At 36.1% G+C, this 13985-nt stretch overlaps 1 protein-coding gene across 1 annotated transcript in view; it reads right to left on the reverse strand.

The window, feature by feature from the left end:
* The window catches only part of BRDT (bromodomain testis associated), a gene marked incomplete at its 3' end in the record, with an annotated part of 48915 nt that overhangs the window by 13921 nt on the left and 21009 nt on the right, over window positions 1–13985 (reverse strand). Inside the window, exons 12-14 of the mRNA XM_082832308.1 lie at window positions 11944–11999; window positions 9591–9765; window positions 3785–3885 (exon numbers count right to left, since the gene is read on the reverse strand). Coding sequence (XP_082688434.1) covers window positions 3785–3885; window positions 9591–9765; window positions 11944–11999 — 332 coding nt within the window. The remainder of the gene's footprint in view (window positions 1–3784; window positions 3886–9590; window positions 9766–11943; window positions 12000–13985) is intronic.

A 13985-nucleotide genomic window follows, 5' to 3' on the forward strand; every position in this document is an offset into this window, starting at 1 on the left:
ATACATGATGGAATATTATTCAGCCACAAAAAACCAAGGAAATCGTGGATGGAACTTGAGGGCATCTATTATGCTAAGTGAAATAAGTAGACAGAGAAAGACAAATACCATATGCTCTCACTTATATGTGGAAACTAAAAAAACCCCAAGAAACACCACTCCCCCAAAAACCCCCCAAATTTATAGATACAGAGAACAAAGTGATGGCTGCCAGAGGAGGGGGAGTGGGGAGTGGGCATAATGAGTGAAGAAGGTCAAAAGGTACAACCTTCTAGCTGTAAAATAAGTAAGTCCTGGGGATGCAATGTACAGCATGGTGACTATAGTCAATAATACTCCATTGTACATTTGAAATGTGCTTAGAGTAGATCTTAGAAGTTCTCATCACAAGAAAAAAAATTTTAACTATGTTGGGAGAGGGAGAGAATAGACTTCCTGTGGTGATCATTTCTCAATATATTAAGTTGTATACCTGAAACTAATAATATTATATATCAGTTATACCTCAATTTAAAAAAAAGAGTTAGCCTACTTATCTGGGGTAAGGAAAGACGACAATGCAATACCTGAACATCCTCTGTTTAAATTTTTTTTGATAAATGTCTCCTTAATAATTATGCTTGATTCCTCTTTTCATATTATTTCCATGAAATATTAGGGAGAAATTTGTCCAGGGTCCCAGGTAAAGCAAAAGAAAATTTATGACAAGACTTTTCCATAAGCCTTTTTACTTTCCATCCTGAAGTAATCTCACCCCTACTGTACACACAAGACCTTCACCATAGGTCACCCAGTTGTGTTTATGAAGTCTTTCCTGTATGCTGCCAATAAAACCTGTTTTCGTTCTTACCCATGGAATGGGCTAAATACTAGTTCCAGACTTCATTTTTCTACTGAGTTAGTTAAAGAATCTTGCCTTCAGATAGAGATTTGAAACAGAACAGGTAATACCTGGTAGTATACTTAATAGGAAATAAAGGGAGGATGAAACCCTGGTCTCTGGCTTGATCCCGGAAATGTCTATCTAATTGCAATAAAATTTTGGCAGATCCTAAAACAAGAAAGTTCATAATTGGGTTTGGAGTACAGTACAGTTTTTCAGACATCACAGAGAAGAATAAGAAGACTTTTGACAGGCAGAGATGAGGATGGAAAGCATTCCTCACTGAAGAAATAAAATCATAATTAAAGATATTACTAGATATATCCGGGGAGAAATGAAGAGTTCAATTTCAGTGAATTACAAGGCATATACAGTTAAGACTGAAAGGCTAGATTGGAGTCATAAGGTAAAGGTGTTTAATCTTCACTCTGGAGTCAAAGTTAGAAACTACTGAAGGTTTCATACATATTAGTAATGTGATCAGAGCAATACATCAGGAGGAACAGTGTAAGAATGTTAAAAGCAGAATGGATTAGAACAAGGAAGGTTTCAAGTTAGTCTGACCAGTTACAAATATTACAAAGAGCTCAGACTGAAAGCAATGAGGTCTGGTCTCTGAGGCAGAAGTGGAAAAGGAAACATGTTGAAAGTAAAACCCAGAGAATTTAGCAATTCCTTGGCTGTAGGGGACTGAGAAATCAAAAATGATTAAAACTCACAGGATGTCAGGTCTAGAACTATATATTTGAGTCATCTGCAGAGAGACTGTAACTGAAATCACCACAGTGGATGTTCAACCAGAGAGAGAAGTAGTAGAAGACCCTGGACTCCTTACCCTATCAAGACTTTGGGAGGGATGCAGCCATTTTAGACATCATTGGTTCCTCTGATAGGACAAATTACAGGAATGGGGAACAGCTGGATTCTAGGTAAAATTAAGGTACTGCTTCACAACTGGGGTGATTCTCCTTTGCCCAGGGAAGACCTATGGCAATGTCAGCAAAGTTTTTTGTTGTCACGTAGTGGTAGGGGAAAGGGTGTTGCTAGCATCTAGTAGATAGAGGTTAGGGTTCCTGTTAAGCATCCTACAATGTACAGGCCTACTCCCAACAAAAACTTATCCAGCCCAAAACGTCAATAGTGCTATAGTTGAGAAAGCCTGGTTTAAAATGTAAACAGGTAGTGGAGAAATAAGACAAAAGGAATAATAGAGACTATAGAGATGGCAGGAGAGCTCCACAAAAATCTGTTAAATGAAAGAAAATGAAGAAAAGAGATAGAGAAGTCTTGGCAAGAAGGGATACCTTTTCTTGAGGCAGAGGTAAGTAAGAGACGAACAGCAAAGCTAGAGCTCTGAGTAAAACAACAGAGGTTGGGAGCTTGTTGAAATGTTTTATTTTAGTATCAGCTCTTCTTTGGGCAAGATGCTTGAACTGTCTGGGCCACAGTTTGTTCATAAAGACTAATTCTCAAAGATCTGTTCTAGCACCAAAATTCTGTAGCCTTTTTTTTTTCCAGTAAGTGGTAATAACACTGCTGATAGTGAGTGAGCAACGGTAGGAAATAATGTCAAGGATGGAAACAGTTTAAAATCAAGAAAAAAAAAAGAATGGAAACGGTTTGTTGTGAAGAGAACAAGCCACATAATCCCATTCCTCCTCAAGCTTTCAACATTCTAGTTCTTACTATATGCTAGACATTAGAAATCAACAGAGAGCAGACTTATGTCACTTTTACCTTTAACACAAACTTCAGTGGTATGACATATACTTGATGTTTTGCTGCTTATTTTTGCTGTAATCTCTTTGCCCTTTTGAAAATTTTCTTACTGTTTTCAAAATTTATTTTGGGTCAGTCAAAATTACAGTTTTGTTAAATGAGAAACAAAGATTTTAGTACACAGTAGACCAAATATTTGAGAAACTCTGCTGCTTTATTCTTTGCATCCTAAAGGGGACAGATGACACTTTCAATGTTTAAACAAAAAACAATAACAATAAAAAATTTATGCTGGATATCAGGGGAGGCACTTTTTTAAAAAAATTTATTGTTTTTTTATTTTCCCCCTTGGCCACACTGCTTGCAGGATCTTAGTTCCCTGACTGGGGATTGAACCCACGCCCTTGGCAATGAAAGCAAGGAGTCCTAACCACTGGACCAGCAGGGAATTCCCAGGAAAGGTACCTTTTAAATGGTTCTTATCAATAACAAAACACCCATATTAAACATAGGTCATCTTTGATGATAATAACTATTAGCAGAGCAGTATGTAAGAAAGTCAAAGATTCTAAGAATAAGAAAAAACAAGGGCCAAAGCAATATGCTCCTCATGGTGAAATGTCAGATATTCCTAAGTGTGCCCAAGCAGTAAGATTTGTCCTCTGAAGTACTTACAAGGAAAAAAGAAAGGAAAGAATGGAAGGAAGGGAGGGAGAGAAAAAAGAGGGGATATGTGAATATCTCATTCATAGTCCATTTCTGACAGTTACTAGATTCAAATGTCTAGAATAGTACCTGGTGTATCTAATGTATCCCAAACATCTAGAATACTTGTTGAAAGACTGATCAATGTGTGGTTTGAGATTAAGTGCACCAAAGACTCCATGAGGAAATCACCTACAACAGATTCTAAAAGATAGTTTTATAACATGTTTTAAAATCAGGTTGGCTGGCAAATACCAGCATTATAGAATTTACAATTAAACACAAATATGGGGACTGAAGGTAGAGGGTGGGAAAGAGTGTTGCTCACAGGTTAACTTTTTTTTTTAATAAGTAGGCAAAAATTAGGCTTAGAGATCCAAAATTCATTCAAATTAGGGCTTAAAATACCTCCATGCCATTTCTATATTCAATTTTAAATCCCCCAATATTTGTGAGAAAAAATAACTTTACTCTTACCTTTTGCACTGGAACTTGACATTCTGATTCTAATACCACTGTGTCATTATCACCGGACTGATGCATCACAGTTAGGCCATTCAAGTGTTGTTCAGGATTATCTAATGCACACATTTTTAGAATAGTATAGTCAAGTTATTTCATCTTGATTCTCCAGAATTTGATATTTCCACCCCACCCCCACCCCCCCACCAGGTCAGAAACTATGAAAATAAAATAACTAGTTTTTTTACACTTAATTTTGGAGTATTCTTAGTTGGAGAATTGTAATACTGTAAAATAAACATTTTCACTTGAAATTTTACCTCCTTTATTTCTTCTCTTTTTCTTCTTCTTCTTCTTCTTTTTTTTTTGTCAGCATAAAGTATAGCTGACATTGTGGCTCACCTACCAAGACCTATTTTAGCTTTCCCCATGGTATAGCAGTCTTTCAGCTTGTAAACTGACCTCAGCTCCAGAGATGGGTCTTCATTGGCCAAGCTAGTTATGGTAATCCTACCCCCACACCAGTGAATCATTTAGAAAAGAGGAGGCCTTAAGCCACTGTAGGGCTTCTAAGGAAAGATGCTTCCTGGTAGCCAAATTGAGAACAAAGAAAATACAAAGAATTGAAGAACGAAGATACCAGACACCTAAACTACCCAGTGGGGAATAGGAGTAAGAAATGCAAAATGTTGTTTGAGGTGAAGAGAACAAACCACACAATCCTGTTGACTGTAAAGCTTTCATACAAATATTTCATTTATTACAGGTGAAAATAATTTCAGAAATAGAGCTTGAGCCTTTGTCAAACATGTCTAAATGACTGACCTACTTCTGGACTACAGTATGTATGATAACAAAATTCCTTGTGTAAGCCAGTTTGGAGCTGAATTTTCTGCATTTGTGACCAAAAGCATCCTGGTGTATGAAATTTAATTAGGTCATTTCTGTTTCAGGTCTCTCCAGCTCTTGTCTATAGGTCCTAACTAGTAGCAAAAGGACAGAGGAGAAAAATGAAAACTTGAGTTGCTATCTTTTTGTTAATTGGCTCAAGCTCATAAAATCCTGGCCACTTAGAGTTATAGGAACTTACATTTAAGCTTCTATCACCCATCAATTCCTTTGATTCTCTGGCTAAATCACACTAGTTGAATGTGAGGCTTGAAGAAGGGAGGAACACTAAAGGATAGGAGTGAGCACAGGAGGGTGAGACAAAACAGTCAGTGGACGGATGAATGAAGGAACAAAGTTTAAATTTGTGTGTTCCTATGTGGCCCAATGCACCTATTTTCTCAGTTCAACAGGGAATGGAAAAATAGGGAGAAAAAGTCTAAGTACAGAGCTACATCCCCTCTCTGCCTGGGATCAGATATTATTTAAGAAGTAGAAAGAGTATATATGTCAAGAGAAGTATATTCTAAATGACTCAGTTTGTTGACTCTAAGTTAGTAAGTGGTGACAGTGCCATTATTAAGAACTAAAGAGGAAAGATTTAAATGTAGGAATTAAAAGGGGGAAATTCAGTTTTGACATGCTGTATTTGACATGCCTATGTGCTGTTTAAGGTATTCAGTAGAGTTGTATAAACATGCCTGGGGCTTGGATGCTTGAGTTGTAAAAATGAGACTAGAAGTCATAGACCCCAAGAAGATCATCCAGGAAGGATGTATAGATTGCTGCCTTCCAACCTTTTACATGCCATAATAAGTAGAAAATGATCAATGTATGGCACACCTGGGTAAAGGGAGGTCTTCTCCAAGCCTATTGCTATGAGAGCTGAGGGGGAGGTCCTAGCTTAGTAAGCCTATGCGTTGGAATACAGCTAGAAAAGCCTGTAGTAAAGTAAAAAGAGGCTTAAGGATGTAACTCAGAGTATTATCAACATTAAAGGTAGGCAAATAAAGTAGGTGTCTGTAAAGAACGTTCAGAGATGGGATGATCAAGAGAAGAGTGTCACAGAAGCCAAGGGAAGTGTGTCAAGGGACCGACTCTCTGAAAAACATTTTCATATGGATGCCCTCTGGCACCTCAAAACACTACAAAACTCATCTTTCCTCAGACATCTGTTCTTCATCTGTGTTCCAGGTCTGTCAACCTGGACCAGTATCCAGCCACTATCCTCTGAGCCACCAAAGCTTATACACCCCTTTGTTATTAAAACCCAGCATATATTCATCTTTTGCAGACCTGCTCACTCCACTCTTGTGATTTCTTTCAACTATACCTTTTTCTTTCTTTCCATCACTTAATTTTTTTGTACTACTGCAACAGCCCAGTTGGTCTTGTCCTTCTCTGGTCTCTGTTCCCCATCTCTCCAACTGACCTACACAATATTGGCAGAGTAATTACACTGAAGCACACTCTGTTCAAAAAATCTTCATTGGCTCCCCACTGACTATACTATTATAATTAAGTCCAAAAGTCTCTAGGTATTGAGGTTCTTTATGATCTGATCCTGATCTACCTTCCCAAATTTATTTCCCTGTATTCCTATTTATTCAAGCAAAGCTTTAATTACACTGAATTACTGGTCACCTAAATACACTCATTCGTGTTGTTCCCTCTATCCAAAATGCCTTTTGATCCTACTATACATCAATACACATCTTTCAAAGAGGTCAGGTAATTCTGCCTTCCTCATCTCCTTAAATTTCATTTTGGGTTCTTTTAGGGCACATTATTTTTACTTTATTTTAATTAAAAAAAATTTATATACACATACACACATATCCACAGACATATTCATTTATTTGGTGTCTTAGTTGCAGCAGGTGGGCTCCTTAGTTGTGGCATGTGAACTCTTAGTTGCGGCATGCATGTGGGATGTAGTTCCCTGACCAGGGATCAAACCCGGGCCTCCTGCATTGGGAGCGCAGAGTCTTATCCACTGCGCCACCAGGGAAGTCCCTATTTTTACTTTATATACCAGTTGTTTACTTCTCCTACTAGATGGCAAACTCCTTGATTTACCTTCTCATTTGCCATGTTAATTCACATTGATGTGACAGCATAAGTTTTTTTAAAAAAAATTTCTTAATACAACTGAGTGAAGATATTTTAAAGAGCTCTGGAAGGATAAATTATAAAGTTTAGTAATCCTTCATGACTAAAAACTTCAACTTATTTTAAGGAAAAAAAATTAGACATCTTCCAGTTCATGTGGAGATGATGGCAGAGGTTTTGAAGAAAACTGATAACACTTAAAACTTCAACTTCTTAAATATTTATGTACTCTAACATACATTTATGTACTCTATGTAACTCTAATTTATGTACTCTAATTTATTTCCACCAAGATTACACTCCAGAAAAGTAAAATTCTATATACATTTTATAGCTTATATATATTTGCAGTTTCCCTTGGGCATAGTGCCACCTACAGTTGGCAAATGCAAACCACTTTGGTTCTGAAAAATCTGCTTAAGTGCAGTAGAACAGCCATTCAGCATCATCCAAACTTCCCCTTTACACAATATTATTACTCACAATCACGTATAAACAGAAATTGAAGGAATACAAGAAACGGAACCCGAATGAAGATTTAGATATTTAAAGCCTGACTTTTCATAGATAGGACGTTTTCTTAAAATAGGAACAAAAGACCATCTTGACTGCATTATTTCCATTATTTTTCAATGTCTTTATTCTTCTTCAAAGCTATCCCTATCATTGTCCTAGGAACTTACTATAATGAAAACAGCAACTTTTCCCTACTCTGGTTCTTTGCGATTGACCTCCAAACTCGATCAAATCTCGCCGATTTCAAAATTCAAAACAAAACAACCTCTCTCCCAGTCTTAAAAAAACAAAAACAAAATACCTATCTTCCTGTTAAAGCCACAGCTATCTTCCCATCCTCTTCAATAAAATTCTTGAAAGACTGGTTTACATTCAGATTCCATTACTTCTCAGTTTACAAGAATCTGCTTCCATCTCAATCACAGTAGCCATAAAAGAAGCTTTTGTAAAAGCAAAAAAATCTCACATTGCCAATTTTAATCTTCTCTCCTCATTCCTCATGGTACTTTAAGGCTTTGTATATAGTAGGACATGATACTCGTGATGATGATTTCCTTCGAAAAACATATCTCCTGGGCTTCTATTATACCATTTTTCCTTTTCCTCTTAGCTTTGATTACCTCTTCTTTTAACTTATTAATTTTTTCTACTTTTACAGAGAGGGAGTTTGGTTACCCAGAATTTTGTCCTTGACCTTTCTCCTCCTGCTCTGTACATTTTCCTTCATTCTCATGGCTTCAAGTAGCTTCTACATATTGGTAATTCCTAACTGTAGTTCTTGTTACACCCTATTAGTTCCAGAAACCTATTTCTAGTTATGTATTTCCAATTAGATATTCTGCAGCATCTTAAACATGTCCAAAATGAACAATGTCTCTTATTTTCAAGCCAACTGTTGGATAATACTCTGGTAAGACACTTATTCTAATAAAGCTTAGTAATTCTGCCACAAAAATATCTAATTTAGCCACATCCTTTCTGTACGTACTGCCTTAGTTTTGGTCCTCATAATTTCTTTCCTAGACTATAGCACCCAGCTTCCTTACTTGGTCCCAATTATATCAGAGCATCTTCATCTTAGTCCATCCCTTATACAGCAAGCAGCAATCTCTTCCTAATGTAAAATCTGATTTTGTTATGCTCTTGTTTGAAGCTACTTTCTGTGTGCAAAATAAAAGATCCAAATGTAGCACTGGTATTTAAGGTAATTTATGACCTAGAACAACTACATCTTCAGTTATTCTCCTGAGTACCTTGAAAATATTTTTCCAGAAAAGAATGGCTATAAATATTTCATACTTTGGATCTTTGTTTATACTTCTTCCTGGGATGCCCCCCAGTGTTGCCTCAGATATTTTTTCTCTTGATCTCCACTCCTTCTCCAGAGTCAAGAGCTATAACTCGAGTTAAATGCAAAACGGAATACTCAAACACAGAATAGTAGGGAGCGTTTACTGGAAGCAATAAAGGAGGATCAAAACTTTTGTGTTCCTCCTAATCTGTGCTTCAGTAAAACAGCTTAGAAATTTCTTCTGTTTTGGAGAAACCCCTGCCATTGGAAGGCCAGGGAGCAGTCTAGACAGAAGGAGACATGGATATGGAATATTCACATCTGCTTCTGTCTAGGCCTGAACACATTTGTGTCTCAAAGTTCAGGCACTCCATAAGCTGGGCTCATCACTATCAGAGAAGTATGCTCCTGTGCCACACATCCCCAGGAGGACCAGGCTGAGAAAGGTGATACGTTCACTTCTGATAAGACTAACAGATAAGACATTTATAAAGTCAAATGAACCTAAAAATACAAAAATTTCCAGTTTTAGAATATGTTTTTAGTAAATAGGAACCACCACTAGGCAAGTATTTCTAGCCCAAGTTTCTTTAACTGTAAACTGTTTTTAATGTTTATAACTTCATTTCTCTACCTATAGAATCTCTATCTTTTCCCTATTCTAATCTACCTTTCCAACCCACACAGACATCATGGAACAGACAACATTTCGCAAGTCTGCTCAGAGCTTGCTATGAGCTATGGCAGTGACAGGTTTTTATGCATGGCTCACATGCCAATGTATATAATCTGTATGAAAGTAAGTTGTGTGTGAACTGCACATACAATTATCTTTCATTCAAATGTAATGAGTACCTTGGGGTATAAAGCAATATGCTTCAGGGATTATTTCTAACCTGGAATTTACTAGTTATGATTGTCAGTATTCCAGATACATAACATTTAAGATAATCTTGGCATTTTCATTTAGAAGTCAGTTGTTCAATCACAGTCATTTACTTCTTAATTTCTTACCTGAAAGAGGCAGAATTTGTAAAGGTGAAATGTTTTCCACACTCTGTAAACATTCTGATTCTTGATAATTAAATACTAACTGGTAGGGATTTGGTGGTGTTCCACCTGAACATGTAGTCTGATGAACAAGACTAGTTTTCCCAGAGGCTGTATATTGCACAGATGATTGTATCCGCTAAGACAAAGTTAAACAAAACTATCTTTCAGAGCTTAACCACACAAGAAGTATAACTAAGAAAACAGAAACACAAGAGGATAGAATATAATTTAATACTGTCTTTGAATATGATATTAAATTAAGTCACACAAATTTATAAGGTATAAATATCACTATCTTACAAATGAGAAAACTAAGGTTTAGAACGATTAAATAACTTGGCCATTATATAGCTTATAAGCAGAGTCAAAGTCTATGATCTTAGTTGCTAGTACACATAGACTTATACATGTTATTAAACAGTGTTGCTTATTTTCAAATGCTTCCCTGTGATCTACTGAAAATAAAAACTGAGCTTTTATACCAAATCTAGAGACTAATCCACTTTCTTTACCCCCTTTTCCTTAGTGAATTATAGATATAAAAGGAGGGGTGTTTAAAAAAAGAATAACATGATGGTTGAGCCATAGACTATCAACAAATTCTGATTCCAAACTCTTGTTAACTACTTATTAAGAAAAAGTGTATTATAATAGATAATATTTAGTTAACACTTACGATGTGCAAGGCACCAGGGTAAGCCTTTTATATAGTTCTTAATTTCTCACACTAATCCCATGAGTTTGGTATAATTATTATCCCCATTTACAGTTTACAATAGGACTTAGATATAAGGAAGGTAACTTAACCTAAAATCTCACATCTATTCAGTGGCAAGCTAAGTTACAGTACCAAAGCCCAGGTACCTTGTCTACTAAGCTCTGAGTTATAGATAGTACAGAGATGAATAAGACAATCTTCCTTCTCCATCTAATAAAGGGGTTAGAGTGAGTGAGCCGATAAGGCAAGTGTATGAATACCTATGCTAGTTTGAATAAAACAAAGGGCATAGGAATGTTTATCCCAACAATAATACAGACCCAAGCCCAAAGCTTAAAGGCAAATGCTGAGATTTAAATCAGCAAAACAACACTTTCTGAAACACACAAATATGTGCATTTATTCATGATCCTATAAATATATTTCCTCTTTTGTCTTAAATGAGCATTTTGTTCTTCAGTGAGTGACACTGAAAAAAACTTGGTCACAAACAGATCATAAACATAGCATTCTATGTGCTACGTACTGAGAATTATTCCAAAGTTTGTTCATAACTTGACATAATTTTCTGATTCCACTAATACCTATGGCAGACAGATCATCTGGATCTTCCTTCCACTCAAAAACCGGTGAGAGCTCACGCCTACCTAACAAGTTAAATATTAACACTTTATCTAGGTGTGCAAAGCCCTCCCTATTATATCTCCAAAGCCAACTAATCCCATACAAACACCCTCTGCTACCATATTTCCCTGAACACACCTCCTGTGCTTCCCCCACCCCCCACCCCCGCCCTCTCTCTTACTGCTACTACCTCTGTTTAAAAAAGTAAGTCCCTAATCAGCATGTCAATATACTAACCATTTCTTCCCTTTCCCTATAATTTAAAACCCATTTTAAGCATTCCCTCCTTCAGGCAGTATATATATATTCCTCCTTTATTTTCTCAATATATTATGAATATAGATGATTATAGCACTAATCATACAATCTCTTAACGGTATGATTATCTCTCTTCTCACAACTAAGAGATACTTCAAGACAGTATTATTTATGTTGTATTTCCCCTAACCTAGAGTTAGATGTTGTTAAGTAAGTTTATGATTTAATAAAAGGTATACACCTGTAATTCTATATTTGGGATGGGTACAAAGGATTAAAAATTTTATGAGGATTAGTAGTAAAAGATAAAATTACTTTTATCCTTTTTAAAACATGTCAACTACTAATCAAACATAGATGTGCTAAAAATGAATAGTTGGTAATTGGTACGCACATGGGGACACCAAGACCTTCTCTCTGTATTTAGACTCTCAAGACCAAGCTGAAATTTCTATAATTTGTTCTACTTACCTGTTTGACTAAATCATAAAAAAGTCACATCTTGTTAGAAAAATGTAACCAAATCATTTCACTATTCAATCTTCTTTACAAAGAAATCTTTGAACATTTAGTTGACAAATTAAAATGAGTGACAACTCTTCATGTAAATAAAATCAAGAACAATTTTAAAGAAAGCTACTACTATACCAGTGAGCTATAACCTACATAATTTTAAAATTCTAAGGTAAAAATGAAGAATTAACTTACCTTTACTTTCTCTTTAGAAGAAGAATCATTCTGTTCTACTCCAGTAAATTTAGGAAACATTTCTGCAAACGTATATAAATATTTTAATATTTGCCAACTTAAAAAATTACCATCATCTAAATGACAGCTTTTTTCACATTAGAATGAAAGTGATGATTTTAAGAAAATGGTCAACTTCTTAACTCAAGAAATTCTTTTATTTACAAATTTTTTTGCCCTCTTGGAATCAGTCAAAATTTCTAAAGGGATACTTGCTTTGAAAAGGGATATTTTCTTTTCCACATAATGGAATAAATATCCCCTCACAAATTTCAATTTAGATTATTAGGCAAAAAGAACAATGTGTTACTTCAGAGTAAAGAGCTTGAATAAGCGACAGTTTAAAAAGAAACAAGTTACAACAGAGATAAGGGTTTAAACAAGCAGTACCAATTATACTAAAATCATCTTTAACCAAGTAGCCATTAAGAGGCTTAATTAAAATAATTGAGAATTTACAAGAGAAGGGTATGTCATTACCTGAGAGGATACAGTCTTTTATTAAAAGTGAAGCTATTTGATTATACATGATAAAGTCTGCTCAGCTTGCTAAGCATTATAATAAAGATCCCATCTAATTAATACCCTGTTTACTTCTGAGCTATCTGGCAGCCTCAACTACAGAGAAACAAATGGGTTTTATAGTAGTACCTCCTTTACCTTTAGAAATGCCTTTACAGCTGACGCTGGCAGTAGAGTAGATATAAAAAGAGATCTCTCTGACATGGTGCTCATAGGTTCCTCTTTCTTGATCCTACAATTGATTCTGGTGCTATCCTCCCCAGTAAGAAGCCTAAGTCAGTGTGGTAAAGCACCAAACTGGTAGTTAATGCCTTGATTCACCTCTCCAGCCAGCTTTCATGAGCCTCCTGAGCATTATTTGCCTCAGGCTTCAGGGCACCAAGGCTGGTCAACACCAGGTCTTATTCAAACTTAAAACATTCTAATTTTAATAATTACCTTCTGCCTCCTGAAATGCCATCAGTTTCCGCTGGATGTGTTACTGTTCCTTCCTAAAATGTTTGATGCTGGACACTGTTAAAATTGCTAAGTGCTACTCAATGACGTGCTTTAATTTAAAGAATTCAAGTATTTAAAATGACATGGACCATCTTAATGTCACTCCACTAAGTATTATTTTAAGTGTTGGGGGTTAGGTGGAAAGGGGAAGGGAAGAAGACAGACTGCAAAGATTGAGGGTATAGATCCAGGTAGCTTTCACATTTAGGGGAAAAATTATGATTTCAGCTTTGATCAACAACAAAAAAAACAGACTTCATTAATATGATCATATAATATAGGTACATCTATACATCTGTCTTTTTTTTTTTAACATCTTTATTGGAGTATAATTGCTTTACAATGGTGTGTTAGTTTCTGCTTTACAACAAAATGAATCAGTTATATATATACATATGTTCCCATATCTCTTCCCGCTTGCGTCTCCCTCCCTCCCACCCTCCCTATCCCACCCCTCCAGGCGGTCACAAAGCACCGAGCTGATCTCCCTGTGCTATGCAGCTGCTTCCCACTAGCTACCTATCTTACGTTTGGTAGTGTATGTATGTCCATGCCTCTCTCTCGCCTTGTCACAGCTTACCCTTCCCCCTCCCCATATCCTCAAGTCCATTCTCTAGTAGGTCTGTGTCTTTATTCCTGTCTTACCCCTAGGTTCTTCATGACATTTTTTTCCCTTAAATTCCATATATATGTGTTAGCATACGGTATTTGTCTCTCTCTTTCTGACTTACTTCACTCTGTATGACAGACTCTAGGTCTAGCCACCTCATTACAAATAGCTCAATTTCGTTTCTTTTTATGGCTGAGTAATATTCCATTGTATACATGTGCCACATCTTCTTTATCCATTCATCTGATGATGGACACTTAGGTTGTTTCCATCTCTGGGCTATTGTAAATAGAGCTGCAATGAACATTTTGGTACATGACTCTTTTTGAATTATGGTTTTCTCAGGGTATATGCCCAGTAGTGGGATTGCTGGGTCATA

This window comes from Leucopleurus acutus (genome assembly GCF_964270905.1).
Source record: "Leucopleurus acutus genome assembly, chromosome: 2".
NCBI classification, from domain to species: domain Eukaryota; kingdom Metazoa; phylum Chordata; class Mammalia; order Artiodactyla; family Delphinidae; genus Leucopleurus; species Leucopleurus acutus.